Here is a 14,471-nt window from a genome sequence, read left to right as displayed (position 1 = left end):
TTTTTTTTTGTTTTGAGACGGAGTCTTGCTCTGTCCCCAGGCTGGAGTGTAGTGGCGCGATCTCGGCTCACTGCAACCTCCGCCTCCCGGGTTCAAGCGATTCTCCTGCCTCAGCCTCCCATGCCTGGCTCACCTTTCATTTTCAACCACTAATTGGGAAAATGGGGGAGGGTCGCCCCATATTCAGGATCACGTTATATTGAGCTTCCACAGAAACTCCTGCTCCACATTCCAGCCTCAGCTCCTAGAGGCTCATGACGCCCCCCAACTCTCCCTGCCCCACACGCCCACCCACGGAGCCGCACAGGGGTGATTTTGTATTTGGCTCTGCGTTTTTGGTTTTTTTTTTAATAATTAATTAATTTGTTTGAAACAAGTTCTCACTCTGTCACCCAGGCTGGAGTGCAGTGGCATGATCATGGCTCACTGCATCCTTGACGTCCTGGGCTCAAGCAATCCATCCACCTTAGCCTCCCAAGTAGCTCTAACTACAGGCTCACACCACCACACCAGGCTAATTGTTGTATTTTCTGTAGAGACGGGGTTTTTTCATGTTGGTCTCGAGCTCCTGGGCTCAAGGGATCCACCCACCTTGGCCTCCCAAAGTTCTGGGATTACAGGCGTGAGCCACTGAGCTTGGCCAAGGCCTGTTTTTTTAAATGAACATTTCTCTCCTGCTGCACTGCGGGCTGTAAGAGGGGAGAGACTGGGTCTAATTTTGTTCACCTTTTATCCTTAGCACAGTTCCTGGCACAGTTATTCATTCATTCATTATTTCCTTAACACATGCTACAGATAGAGCTCAAACCCTTCACACGGGAACCCGCCCTTGTGGAGCCCAGTCTGGCGCGGTAAGGAGTCAGTGAATGAATGGACGCTGTGACTGCATGTGGACGCGCGCTGAAACGGGAAACAGGGACGAGGCTGCTATTTAAGTCCGACCAGGCAGGAGGCAGTCAGAAAGCATTTGTGGAATGGGGGACATGGTACCCTGGGGTTTGTCCCCAACCAGTCAGAGGCCTCAGTGGCCACCTGGCCACAATTGTGAGGGACCTGCAGAAGCCCTTCATGAGCCCCGTGCAGTCCCCGCCACCTTGCCCATCGGGCACTACTGTCCCCCTTCTGTGGCAGGTACGTGAGGAACCTCAGAGGCCAGATGTCATGCTCAAGATCACCCCGAGACAAGATGTGAACCCAGCTCTGCGGGAGCCCAGGGTTCTTCCCCTTCGCTGCTGCTGTCCCAGGCTGTGCTGAGGAACTGTGAGCAGGGTCTCTGGATCCCATAACCTTGTCCCCTCTGGGAGGCTCTGCCAGCTACAGCCTGGACACCCAGGGCCTCCACTCCTTCCCGACACTGGGTGGGGGGTCACCATCCTGGCCCTTACCTGAGACAGCCATGTCTGGGCGTCCAGGATACTCAGGAGGCTGTGGGGCTGATCTACCAGGAGGTCTAGGCAGGACTCCCTCAGAGGCTGAGGGCCAGGCACCCAGGACAGCAACTCCCGCTGACACTCCTCCTGGGAACAGCCAGCATTTGGCCATTTTGCAGGAGCAGGGATAACCCTCCCATCTTATAGAATAGTACATTGAGGCTCAGAAGACTGAGACACCTCATGGAAAGGGGCCTTCCAGGCAGAGCTCTCAGTTCCCAACTTTCCTTCACCAAGGATGGCCTCTGCCTGGGCAATGCCTGAGCAGCCCCTGCCACGTCCACGCCCAATCCTCTTACCTCCTCCTGGGCCAGCAGCATCTGGCTGGAGAAGAGCTGTAGGCGCTCGCTGGCGAGGTTGTTGCACAGTTGCTCCAGGCCATTCACCCGCAGGGCCTGGGGGCATGTGGCAGTGAGGTGGGCACATGGGGCTGTGCCCTCCCCTCACCCCAGAGGCTTCCTTCATTCTGGCCAGGGCGCAGGGATGAGTAATATCCAGGGCTGATGCTGTGTAGCCAACAGGGTCAAGTCTAAAAGATCCGGCACAGCACACGGGCTACCTCAGCCCTGCCCAGCCACAGGTCCCTCTAGCTGCCCACACCCCTGCCCTCTGCTGCAGCACTCCTGTGAGCCTTTGGGCCTCTTGTCACGGCCATCCTGTGGCTTGGAAGGCGACTTTCCCTACTAAATAGCAGGTTGGCTATCAGAGTCCCGCATCCTCATGCACAGGGCTCCAGGCTGCCGCCTCCAGGAAGCCTTCCAGCCTTCCTCCTATAGGAAGTGCTCCCTCAGCACTCTCTTAGGAAGCTTCATGCAGCTTTGTGCCCCTTGAAACACACACACAGGAGCTTGGATGCACACACAGGCCACCATCACCACCAGCCTCAGGGAGGGCACGGTCACAAGGACACACTGGAGTGTGGGACAGAACAGGGGGCCGTGAATAGTGCCCGTCCAGGGACTGAGGGCAGGGGCCACCTCCTCTCCCTCCAGCCCCCTCCTGGCTGTCCTGAGGCGGCAGGATCCTCTGTAAAGGGGTGCAGAGCCTCTGCCAACTCAGAGAGACTGGGGGACTCTCCCTCTTCCCTTTCCTCCTGACGTGGGGGAAGTGGGGCTACAGGCGGGCCCACCCTGGGGCCTCTGTCTTCCACTGCCTTTGAGACTCCTGTGTCTCTACAAGGCCACGGAGGACAGGCCATGCCAAAGGCAGGACCGGCCAGAGTGGGACAGAACAGCTGCCGTGGGACAGAACAGCTGCCCTGGAGCACACAGCTCTCTCATGGACTATCTCCGTTAAGCCTCTGAAACTCACAAGGTAGGTCCTGCTGGGAATTCTGTTTTACAGACGGGAACGCTGGACCTCAGAAAGGTTCATCAACTTGCCCAAGGCCACACAGCTAGTGAGTGGCAGGACCACTCAGAGCCTCTGCTCTGTCTGCTGCACTAAGCAACTCCTCCCAGCAGGAGGACGGCACGGGCCAGGGCTGGGGCTTGTGGTGGGCTCCAGCCATCCCAGAGAAGCCAGGAGCACTCCCGGCCCAGGCTGCCCAGCCCAGGACCAGAAAAGGGAGCAGAGACCATGCTTGGATGAACGTGGGTGTGGGGTGAGGGGCATCGTCCTCTGGAGGTGAGTGGAAGCGAGAACTCCAAGGCGCGCAGCCAGCCCTAGCCCTTGAGAGATTCTAAATCCCCAGAGGCAGCCCCACTCCTTTACCTCTCCATCCCTGCACCCCACCCCAGCAGGCTCAGCCCAGCAGATGCAGAAGGAGCCCTGAAGGCGCCCTGCCAGACAGGCAAGCACCTCGCGAGTGCCCCCAGGGAGAGCTGGAGCTGTAGGGGTCCCAGAAATCCATCAGAATTATATGGGCGCCCCCTTTCCTGGGCCCCACCCCAAGGAGTGACCTCAAAGCCGTAGGCATCCACGACAGTGACGATGCCAATGCTGCCTCCCTCCCCTGGTGGTGCCAGCCGTGCATTGGTCCTCCTCAGAAGCCGGTGGAAGAGGCGGGAATACAGTGCCTTGGCCAGGGCGTCCCTGTAGGCATGGCGGATGGGTGAGCCACATAGAGCCGTGCCTCGGGCCCTGCTCTGACTCTCACCCATCTCTAGGGCCACCTGGCATCAACGGCGCTTTCCACAGGCAGGGATCGCGAGACCTGGCCATAGGGCGTCTCCTGGAGGGCAGAGGAGGCACAGCTGGTGTGTCAGGCCTGCAGCCCTCATGGTGCTTACTCAGCCTGTGGGTCAGCCAGGCCAGGCCCCTCTCCCCAGGACCCTCGGACTCACCATGACCCTCCTGGTGACAGCCCCCTCCAGGCACTCTGGTGGTACCCGCAGCAGTCGGGCTGCTGTGTGGATCTCAGCCCAGCTAGACACAGCAGCCACCTCCTGGGACTCTCGCTACACAGAGAGGGAGGGACAGGGAGATCTCTGCTTCAGGAATGGACACACTCCCCAGGCAGGGCAGGCTGGGCTTTGCCTGGCAAGTGGCCCTGTCACCAAAGGGGAGATATGTCACATGAGGAGATCTGGGCCATTAGGAGCGAGGCTATGGTTTTCAGGGCCCTGAGTTCGAGTCCTACTTTCCCTCTTTGCTGGCGGACAGTTCTGGCCAGGCTCCTTCCTTCCTGCGCCCCATGGCCTCACTGCTAAAGGGGAAGCAGTAACCCTTCCTAGGGGGTTGTCTTGCAAACTAAATTAGAAAACAAATGCAAAGTGATTCACACAATGCTGGGTACATAACAGCTGCTCGTTTGATTTTTTTTTTCTTTTTTTTTTTTTGAGACAGGGTCTCACTCTGTTAACCAGGCCTGAATGCAGTGGCACGATCAAGGCTCACTGCAGCCTCCACCTCCCAGGATCAGGTAATTCTTCCACCTCAGCCTCCCCAGTAGCTGGGATTACAGGCGCATGCCACCATGCCCAGCTAATCTTTTTTTTTTTTTTTTTCTTCTGAGACTGAGTCTCGCTCTTGTTGCTCAGGCTGGAGTGCAATGGCATAATCTTGGCTCACTGCAACCTCCACCTCCCAGGTTCAAGCAATTCTCCTGTCTCAGCCTCCTAAGTAGCTGGGATTATAGGCATGTGCCACCACACCCGGCTAATTTTGTATTTTTAGTAGAGACGGGGTTTCCCCATATTGGTCAGGCTGGTCTCGAACTCCTGACCTCAGGTGATCCACCCATCTAGGCCTCCCAGTGTGCTGGGATTACAGGCATGAGCCACCACGCCCAGTCTGTTTTGTTTTTTTTTTTTGAGACGGAGTCTCGCTCTGTCACCTAGGCTGGAGTACAGTGGCGCAATCTCAGGTCACTGCCACCTCCACCTCCCGGGTTCAAGCAATTCTCCTGCCTCAGCTTCTCTAAGTAGCTGGGATGTGCCACCACACCCAGGCACGTGTCACCACACCCAGCTAATTTTTGTATTTTTAGTAGAGACAGGGTTTCAGCATGTTGGCCAGGCTGGTCTCAAACTCCTGACTTCAAGTGATCTGCTCGCCTTGGCCTAATCTGTTCATATTTTTTGTAGAGACAAGATTTTGCCATGTTGCCCAGGCTGCTCTAGAATTCCTGGGCTCAAGTGATCCACCCACCTCGGCCTCCCAAAGTGCTAGGATTACAGGTGTGAGCCACCACCGCCAACCCTTTTTTTTTTTTTTTTTTTTTTTTTTTTAATAGAGACGGGGTTTCTCTATGTTGCCTAGGCTGGTCTCAAACTCCTGGCTTCACACGATCCTCCTGCCTCGGCCTCCCAAAGTGCTGGGATCACAGGTGTGACCCACCATGCTTGACCATAGCTGCTCATCTAATGCCAGATGTTCTTAGGGGTGGCAGCTTAGAGGCACAGACATTGGGAGAGTGGAGAAGCTCTATTTCTCAGCTTTCTCATCTACACAGTGGGGATCTACCCACTTTTCAGGGCAGCCCAGCACTCTGTAGTCTCCTACACACCAGCATTTGGCGTCATTACCACTGCCCTGATTCTACAGACCCAGCACCCCAGATGGCCCCTGCCCACGGGGAAGCCCACCTCTGAGGAGGAGAAGCAGATGTTGCCCAGCTGCAGGATGGCGGCCAGCACAGCCCAGACGGCATTCAACTCCTCTGGGCACAAGCTGAGCCCCTGCAGTGCCTTCAGCAGCCCCTCAAAGTCCTGGGCATCCTCCTTGCCTTGCAGCCTGCAGGCCTGGCCCTGCAGAGCACAGCAGGGGTGAGGGAGCGGGTCCTGCCACCCCATAGCCTCCCTCTACTCCAGCTACTTCTCAGACCTCTGGGCCGAGATCCTCCTCTGGGCAGGCCTTCTCCCCGCCGCACCACAAGGGCTCCCCCTACCTGGTTGAGGTAGTAGTAAGTCTCCGGTCCCTGCAGGGAGAGCCGCTCCCGCTCTATGGAGTCCAGCCCTGCCAGCAGCTCGTAAAAAACATGGAAGCTCCGCTCAGCCTGGGCCTTGGGGACAGGACTGGCTTAGGGGCTCAGTGCCCTAGGGGCTTAGAGGCCACACCCCAACAGTGACACCCTCTGCCCTTCCTACTCTGGGAACTGGGGAGGGGTGGATAGAAGGGCTGCCTTTACCTGAAACACCACCCTGGAGGTCTCAAGTAGATAATGAGACACAGAGGCTCCCACGATGACCCCTCTGTGGGCACAGAAGATGGGTGTGAGTGCCCAGGATGCAGAACACCCAGGGGCCCCGTACAGAAGAAGCCCTACCAGGGTCTGGACCCCAGGGAAGCAGCCCAAGGACCCAGGAAGGGTAAGTGATTGTAGGTGCCCCCTGCAACCCTGCCACTCACTGCTGTAGGTAGAGGCAGAAGACCTGGCCGAAGCGGCTGGCATTGGCATTGAGGATGGTCTTGGCATGGCCAAAGCTGCTGAGTATAGGCAGCACATCCTCCACCTGTACAGGGAGGGGTGTTCAAGCATCCCTGGGCAGCAGTAGCCCCCACCAGCAGGCATCCCAGCTAGGGGCAGGTCCAGGGAGGCGTCAGTCCCATCAGAAAGGGCAGTGCCTGCAGCTGACCCCAGGAGACGCCAGAGGCCTGGAGACCACCCCTCTCCTGGCTGAAAGGAGAAAGATAGTCCCTTGGACATGGTCAGCTGTCCCCTGGAGGAAGACAAACGGCAAGCTCAACCCATGAGGTACCTCCAGCCTGGCCCTCACCTGACACTCTCGGTTCCCCGTCTGATCCTGCTCCAGACTGCTTAGGAACTGCATGATCTTTTTGGCGGCTTCCGTCTTCCCTGAGCCACTGTGCCCACTGCAGTGGGAGGAGCTAAGGATGTGTTGGTTGGTAGGGTCTCCAGGGAGGGGCACGTAGGACAACCCCAGTGAACCCAGGAAGTGGGATGTGCCACCCAGAAGTGACAGCTAGCCTGGAGAGACCCCCATAAATGAGGAAAGCTAGTCCCAGGGCATGGAGAGACCCGACAGAAAAGAAAAAGTCCCCAAGATGCCACATTCCAGGGGCTCATGCGATGATTTCAGCCGGGAGCTCGGCCCTGAGGAGTCCAGAACTGTAGCCCAGCAGTGGAGCATACCAGTGGCTTCCAGTGAAGACCTCAGGCCCCGCCCCATCAACCCTCAGTGTGGCCCATGGGTTCAGCCACTCAGGAAGGCCACCACTCACCGCAGGAGGATGCACGGGTCCTGCCCAGTATTCTGAGCCAGGTCATAGGCTGATGCCACGATGGCAAAGATGTGTCTGAGGGAGATGAGAAGGTTGCCAGACATGGGGACCTGGGACCCTCCGAGGTGTAGCAGAGGTGCTCACAGGCCCCGGGACCTCAGTCAAGGGGACATGCAGAGACTGGGCTGCCTGGGAGGTGAGCAGAGGGTCAGTGGGGCAGAGTCACATACGGAGTGGTGCTGAGGGCCTTCCTGGGGTGGTAGCTTGCCTGGACCTCAGGTGAAAAAAGAGGCAAGGACCGGTGGGGGTTCAGAACAAGCAAGACGGGCCCCCCAAAGGTCTGGGGAGGAAAACAAGCTCTCATCAGAGTGTGGAGGGAGCAGGGGGAATGCAAACAGAGCCCAGCCCCTCAGTCCCACTCTGCAGGGCTCCAGAGAGGGTTCACCGCCTAGCCCGGGGAGGAAGAGGAAGGAGAATGTCCAGGGGTGCCAGGGAGCCCTCTGTCCCCAGAGAAAAGGGGATCCCCGCCCACTGTCCGTCCCCGTGGCTCCCCATACATAGATGCGGCCCAGGTGAAATCTCTTCTTGAGGCACAGCAGCACAGAGCTGTCACACACCAGCCTGTAGGGACAACGGGGTGGAGGCATGACAAGTTGTGGCTGCAGGAGGTTGTGGGTTAGTTCTGCCACCCACTGCAGGGACCCTGGCAAGTCATTCAACTTCCCAGAGCCTGATCCATAAAATGAGGGCTGAGCTGTCAAGTAATGGGGAGGCTACAAGGAGGGCTGGCGCTGACCCAGAAGGAAGCTTTGTACTAATTAGAAAGGCGGTCCTGGGGACGTAGCACCTGTTGCCCCTTACCTGCCCCTTCCTGCCAGGAGGGTTCAAGCCCATCCTTCTAAGGATTCAATAAGGGTCTACACGCAATTCATAAAGATGAGGGCAGGGTGGATATGAGGAGCTGTGAGCCGGGGATGGCAGCTTTGGCACCGCGCCCGCTCACCGCAACCGCGCCAGGTCCTCCATGTCTTCCAGGCCGTCTCCGAGGCTCCTGCCCTTAGCACCGGGGAAGGGTGGCGCCTCCAGGCCCGGCCCGAGGCTCAGCTCCAGGTCCCTCTCCAGCACCGCCTCGTCCTCATCCTCGGGTTCCCACAGCTCCCTCAGGGACCCACGGAGGCCCGGGTCTCCCTCCTGCTGCAGGCGGGTCTCCAAGGCGAGTCGGGGTAGCAGCACGGCGGCGCCAAGCCTAGGACCCTCGTGGGGGCCTGAGCCCTGCGCCCAGTGCACCGGGGGCTCGTCGTTGAGGGTCTCCAACTCCGCCTCACGGCTGGAGCCGCTCTCGTCGAGCGAAGGCCCGTCGGGTGCAGTAGGGGCAAGGAGGGAGCCGCGACGAAGCCCGGACACCCCTTCCCCACTCGTCCTGCACCCCTCACTGTGCCCCCCCGCCCCTGCACGAGGCCAACCTCGGCCTTCCCCCGTGGGGGCATCTGCGGACGCTTCTTCAGAGCTGCGGCTGCTCGACGCCCGCCCTGCCCTGTGGATCCTGGGGAACACGACCGCGAACTTGGGATCTGGAGTCTTGTCCTCCTGATCAAAAGGGTCGCCGGGGACTGGGCTTGTCCGGACCTGCGGGGAGCGGCCGCCAGGGGGAGCCCTCGGCATACCCCCCAGCCCTGCTAAGCCAGCCAGGCGCAACGCCAGACGGTGCCGCAGCCCGGGCTCACGGCCCCACCCCTCATACCCTCTCTGGTGGACCCGGCCCTCGTCACCTCTCTCGTGACCCCGCCCCTCGTCCGCTTTCCCGCAGCCCCGCCCCTCGTACCCTCGCTCGTGGCCCCGCCCTTCGTCCGCTTTCCCGCGGCCCCGCCCCTCGTCCCCTCGCTCGTGGCCCCGCCCTTCATCCGCTTTCCCGCGGCCCCGCCCCTCGCTTCCTCTCCCATGACCCCGCCCCTCGTCTGCCTTCCGGCGGCCCCACCCCTCGCTCGCCGGTGGCCAGGTCCTCTGCCCCTCGCCCTCTGGTGGCCGCCGCCGCAGCCGCAGCCGCCGCCGCAGCCAGCGCAGGAGGCCCAGGGCTCGCGCTACACTCAGGAGCCGCTCCTTGAGGCCAGCGCGGCGGGGGCCCACGGCCTAGGAAGCGGCGCCTGGCGGGGGCCTCGCGAGGAGCCTGCGGACCACCAGGAGGGCCGCCAGCGGGGCTGGGTCCTCCGGCCCCGCTCCTGCTGCGGCTCCCGCTTCGCCCTCGCCTGCCGCCGATGGCACCCGCCCCACCGCCTTTCCGACCTGGTGGCGCGGAGCCCGGGCCGTCGAGGCCTGCATTGTTTCTGGCTCGGCGCCCCGCTGCGCCCGGTTGTCGCTCGCGTCCTTGGCCGGCCCAGTGTCCCGAGGAGCCCGCGAGCTGTCCTCGAAGGTCCTGGAGGCCATAGCTGCCCGAGAGCCCCGTCCAGGTCCGGTCCCCAGCGGACTCGAGTCGGAGTTCCCGCCGGAATGCTCGCTGGCTCCCAGGGGCCCCGTCCCCGACGACCCTTCCCGGCCCCGGGTATCTGCGTGGGGCCAGACGCTGACCAGGCCGTCGCTGCTTGGCTCCGGCGCTGACTCCGGCCCGGTTTTTGTCCCTTCCGAGCCCATGTCCGTAGGCTCCGGCGTGGGCCGCAGCTCCCGGGCTCTGCCGCGCTGGCTGCCGCTCTCCTGGGCCTCGCGGGTTTCGCTGTCCGGACAGGAGCTGCCTCCGTCCCCACCCGACGTGTCCCCATTGAGGCTCCTGGGCGTCCGGCGGCCCCGCCGAGCCGAGGGCCCCTTATCTTTCCGCTTCCTCCTACGGCGGCCGCCCAGCTCTTCTCCTCCGGAGAGGCTTCCCTCCTCCAGGCGCCCCCCGCGGCCGCCCCTGGGCCCGCGTCCCTGACGCTGCGCGTTGCTTTGCCTCTCCTGGGCTTTCGGGGACAGCCCAGCCCCTGGACGTCTGCAGCCGCCGTTCCCCTCTGCAGTGGGCTTCCTGCGGCCACCAGGGGTTCCCTGGCCCCCGGCGGTGGCAGGCTCGGCCGCCGGTCTCGCCTTGTCCGCCTGCCCGCGGTCGGAACGGCGTTCCCGGCTGGGCGCGCCATCCGCGCTGGCCGACCCCGACTCCTGCTCCCCTGAGGCCGGCCTCCCGGGCCTCTCCAGGCGCTGGGGCGCTTTGCGCTGGTTCCTGCCCATGGCTGGCCCAGAGGAGACGGGCTTCCCGACGCCCAGGTCCTCTCCCCTCCCCGGGGATTTGGCCTCCCGCGGTGACCTTCTGTGCAGTGCACCACCCGGCTGTGCTCTCGTAGGGGCTACAGGCTCCTACTCCCCGAGGTGCCCGCCTTACAGGACCATCAATAATGCAGAAGGCGGCGGGTCCTGACCCCCTCGGCCATCAATGGAGTAGAGGCGCCCAGGAAACAGGAGACGCTACAGCTGCGGACAGGGCAACCGTGCCGCCGGGAGGCGCTGCCAGCCAGGCCAGCCTCGCACCGCGCCAGACTGAGGGGGTCCATGCTCCACTCCCACCTCAGTGCTTGCCCAGCAAGGAAGGGCCCAGAGAACCTGTCTGGACTTCTTCCTTCTGAGGGTTCCAAGGGACTGGGGCCAGGCCCACCCTGGCACACGGCAGCACTCCATGAGTCGCTAGGGTTTTTGTTCTTTTCAATTGTGGAATAAATACAATTTACCGAAAAGTGCATAAAACATAAATGTACATCTTGAACTGGTGTAAAACATGCCTGTCTACCTCCTTGGAGTTGTGGAACAGAACCACACCCCATACATTCCTGATTGCCCCAATGTGTGTGTTTTTAAAATATCTATTTTTAAAACAGGTAATACATTCACATAATTCAAACATCCAAACATTACAAGATAAAAGTCTCCCATTCCTGACCCTCAGCCTATGTACTCAGTGTCCCCTGAGGTTACCCATTTCTGTATTTCCTTGCAAAATTTTCCAGGTTGGCCGGGCGCGGTGGCTCACGCCTGTAATCCCAGCACTCTGGGAGGCCAAGGAGGGCGGATCACGAGGTCAGGAGATGGAGACCATCCTGGCTAACATGGTGAAACCCCCGTCTCTACTAAAAAATACAAAAAATTAGCCGATCGTGGTGGGGGGTGCCTGTAGTCCCAGCTACTCGGGAGGCTGAGGCAAGAGAATGGCATGAACCCAGGAGGCAGGAGAGAATAGCATGAACCCAGGAGGCAGAGCTTGCAGTGAGCTGAGATCACACCACTGCACTCCAGCCTGGGTGACAGAGCATTTTGTTAGTCTCAAAAACAAAGAAACAACAACAAAAACTTTCCATGCAGAGAAAAGCAAATATTATATTTTTCCCCTTTAGCACAAGTGGCAGCTTATGTAGCTCAGGGGTCTCCACTTTGCCTTTTTCACTTAACAATGTAATCTGGTGATTTCATAATAATACCATAAAAAGCCAGCCTGCCTTCCTCCCTTCTCTCCTCCCTCTCTTCCTTGCAAATAAATGCACCATGGTTGAACCAATTCCTTATTGATGGGTTTCTACATCCAAAGTGGATCCTGGCCAAGTGAGGTGGCTCATGCCTGTAATCCCAGCATTTTGGGAGGCCGAGGTGGGTGGATCACCTGATGTCAGGAATTTGAGATCTGCCTGGCCAACATGGTGAAACCCCATCTCTACTAAAAATACAAAAATTACCTAGGTGTGGTGGCACATGCCTGTAACCCCAGCTACTCAGGAGGCTGAGGCAAGAGAATCGCTTGAACCCAGGAGGCGGAGATTGCAGTGAGCTGAGATTGTTCCGCCCTACTCCAGCCTAGGTGACAGAGCAAGACTCACTCTCTTAAAAAAAAAAAAAAAAAAGGTGGATCCTTCCTTCATCTCATCTTTTGCTTAAGTTACAGCCAATACTGGAATACAATTTCACCAGCATCTGCATAGAATCAACTATAAGTAGAATCGCTGCACCATAGGGCACTTGCATTTGTAATTTTGAGATTTCCAAATTTTTCTCCACAAAGGTTGTGCCGATTTATATTCCCACCAATAATGGGAGACCACCATTATTTTCCAACACTCTGAAACATGACAAAATTTCAGTGCCACTTTGAAGAAATAAGATCTAGTGTTCAATAGATCAGTGGGATGACTATAGATAACATTAATTGATTGTACATTTCCAAATAGCTAGAAGAGAATTGTTGGGAGAAAAGCTGAGTGTTGGGAGAGAAGCTGAGGCAGGGCTTGCATGTCTGCTAGACTTGCTGGCTCCTTGCTTCTAGCACTCCCATTATCTCAAGCAGCCGTATGTTTCTCGTTCACTTGATACACTATTTCCTTTCAACCTCCACATCCTCACCGCCTCTTTGAGCACCAATAAATAGCCTGGGCTCCCAGTGCCCAGGGGCCTTCACAGCCTCCACACTCGCGATGGTCCCCTGGTCCCACTTTCTCTCTCAAACTGTCTTTTTCTCATTCCTTTGACTCTGCCGGACTTCATCACCCCCACGACCTGGTGTTGGGTCTGATTACCACAACAGAGAATGATTCAAATGTTCCTAGTATTAGAAAAAGAAAAGGTGACAGATACCCCAATTACCCTGATTTGATTATATCAAATTATCACATGTACCCCCAAAATAAGTACATCTAATATGTATCAAAAAAATTTTTTTTTAAATAAAATAAAAAAAAAACTCGGTGCCTCTTTAAGTTCATTTATCTGTGAAAATAAGCAGCTCTCCTGCTCTTAGAGCCACTTTACTTCCTTTTCTGAGACCACTCTCTTCTCATCCTTCCCCATCTCTCTATTGGGTGTGAGAAGGTCTGTTTCTTTTTTGAGACGGAGTCTCGCTCTGTTGCCCAGGCTGGAGTGCAGTGGCACGATCTCGGCTCACTGCAACCTCTGCCTCCTGGATTCAAGGGATCCTCCCACCTCAGCCTGTAGCTGGGATTACAGGCGTGCACCACCATGCCCTACTAGTTTTGTATGTTTAGTAGAGATGGGGTTTCACCATGTTGCCCAGGCTGGTCTTGAACGCCTGGCCTCAAGTGATCGGCCGGCCTTGGCCTCCCAAAGTGGTGGGATTACAGGTGTGAGCCACCTCACCCGGTCAGGAGTTTCTTGATGATTAGACTGTTAAACCCAGGCAGGATTTGTGAGGCTACTTGAGGGCCCTGGGGCAAGGCAGCTGTGCCGGGGCAGGCTCAGAGGACCCACGATGGAGTCAGATGGGTCGTCCAGGTGGGGCCTGTGACGTGCCCCACAGGGACTCCCATGCCCCCACTGACCGGTTTGCTGTGGCCTTTCCTCACCAGGAGCAGCACCCAGCACAGAGCAGGGGAGGTGACATTCCAGACTGCAGCACTTTCCTTCGGAATGCCCTTGTCAGCCCACGCCTGCCTTGTGCCCATCTCTCTGCACACCTCCTAGAACCAGCCTTAGACATGGTTGCAGCTGTTGCCAGCACCCACGTTGCCCGAGAGGGCTGTTCACAGCCCAGAGGCCTGGTTTGAGCAACAAGTTGACAGTGATTTGGCCTTTGCAGCCTGCATTCTCAAGGAGGCAGCCTTCTGGAGAGGGAGGCAGCTGTTCGAAGGACTACGAGCTCACAGGTAACCGCAGCCTGTAGATGTCTGCAAGCTGTACTCCGCTATCGCCAGTTGTGCTGGGGCAAAGGATGATTATAGTCTGAGAACGCGTTTCTCCTGCAAGAAGCAGAACGTGGGTGAGGTATTCACCCAGTGGATTAGTACACAGCATTGAGAACTGTCTACAGCTGTCAGCAACAACGTGGATAATCTTGCAAGCATAATGGTGAGTGAAGGAAGCCAGGCATGAAAGAGCATCCACTGCATTCTATTTATATAAAGTACAAAAACAGGCAAAGTGATCTACAGAGTGGTCCCTCCAGGGTCAGTAGTGACTCAAAGGAGACACAAGGGAGGCTCTGAGATATGGGTGATGCTGTTTGTTCAGTTTGTGGGGATTTACTGAGTCGTTCTCCTATGACTTGTGCACTGTTGGTTTGTATCTTTTTTTTTTTTTTGAGACAGAGTCTTGCTCTGTTGCCTAGGCTGGAGTGCAGTGGTGCGATCTCGGCTCACTGCAACCTCCACCTCCTGGGTTCAAGTGATTCTCCTACCTCAGCCTCCTGAGCAGCTGGGACTACAGGTGCACACCACCACTCCCGGCTAATTTTTGCATTTTTAGTAGAGACGGAGTTTCACCATATAGGCCAGGCTGGTCTCAAACTCCTGACCTCGTGATCCACCCACCTCGGCCTCCCAAAGTGCTGGGACTACAGGCATGAGCTACCGCACCCAGCCTGGTTTTTATCTTATAGAACAGTGGGCTGGGCATGGTGGCTCACAAATGTAATCTCAGCACTTTGAGAGGCTGAGGATTGCTTGATCCCGGAGTTCCAGACCATCC

At 57.9% G+C, this 14,471-nt stretch overlaps 1 protein-coding gene across 1 annotated transcript in view; it reads right to left on the bottom strand.

Moving 5' to 3' along the window:
- The window catches only part of MYO15B (myosin XVB), a 42,752-nt gene extending 28,637 nt beyond the window's left edge, over positions 1-14,115 (bottom strand). Inside the window, 14 exon segments of the mRNA XM_054670679.2 lie at positions 1,386-1,517; positions 1,730-1,825; positions 3,332-3,464; positions 3,545-3,603; positions 3,716-3,829; positions 5,459-5,620; positions 5,761-5,874; positions 6,001-6,064; positions 6,222-6,325; positions 6,590-6,701; positions 7,056-7,130; positions 7,286-7,395; positions 7,613-7,676; positions 8,059-14,115. Coding sequence (XP_054526654.1) covers positions 1,386-1,517; positions 1,730-1,825; positions 3,332-3,464; positions 3,545-3,603; positions 3,716-3,829; positions 5,459-5,620; positions 5,761-5,874; positions 6,001-6,064; positions 6,222-6,325; positions 6,590-6,701; positions 7,056-7,130; positions 7,286-7,395; positions 7,613-7,676; positions 8,059-10,244 — 3,525 coding nt within the window. The 5' untranslated portion in view covers positions 10,245-14,115.
- Between the last annotated feature and the right edge of the window lie 356 nt (positions 14,116-14,471).

Source organism: Pan troglodytes, chromosome 19 (assembly GCF_028858775.2).
Source record: "Pan troglodytes isolate AG18354 chromosome 19, NHGRI_mPanTro3-v2.0_pri, whole genome shotgun sequence".
In the NCBI taxonomy this organism is placed as follows: Eukaryota; Metazoa; Chordata; class Mammalia; order Primates; family Hominidae; genus Pan; species Pan troglodytes.
The sequence above is the reverse complement of the archived record's forward strand: the minus strand, read 5'-3'. Positions and strand labels throughout refer to the sequence as shown.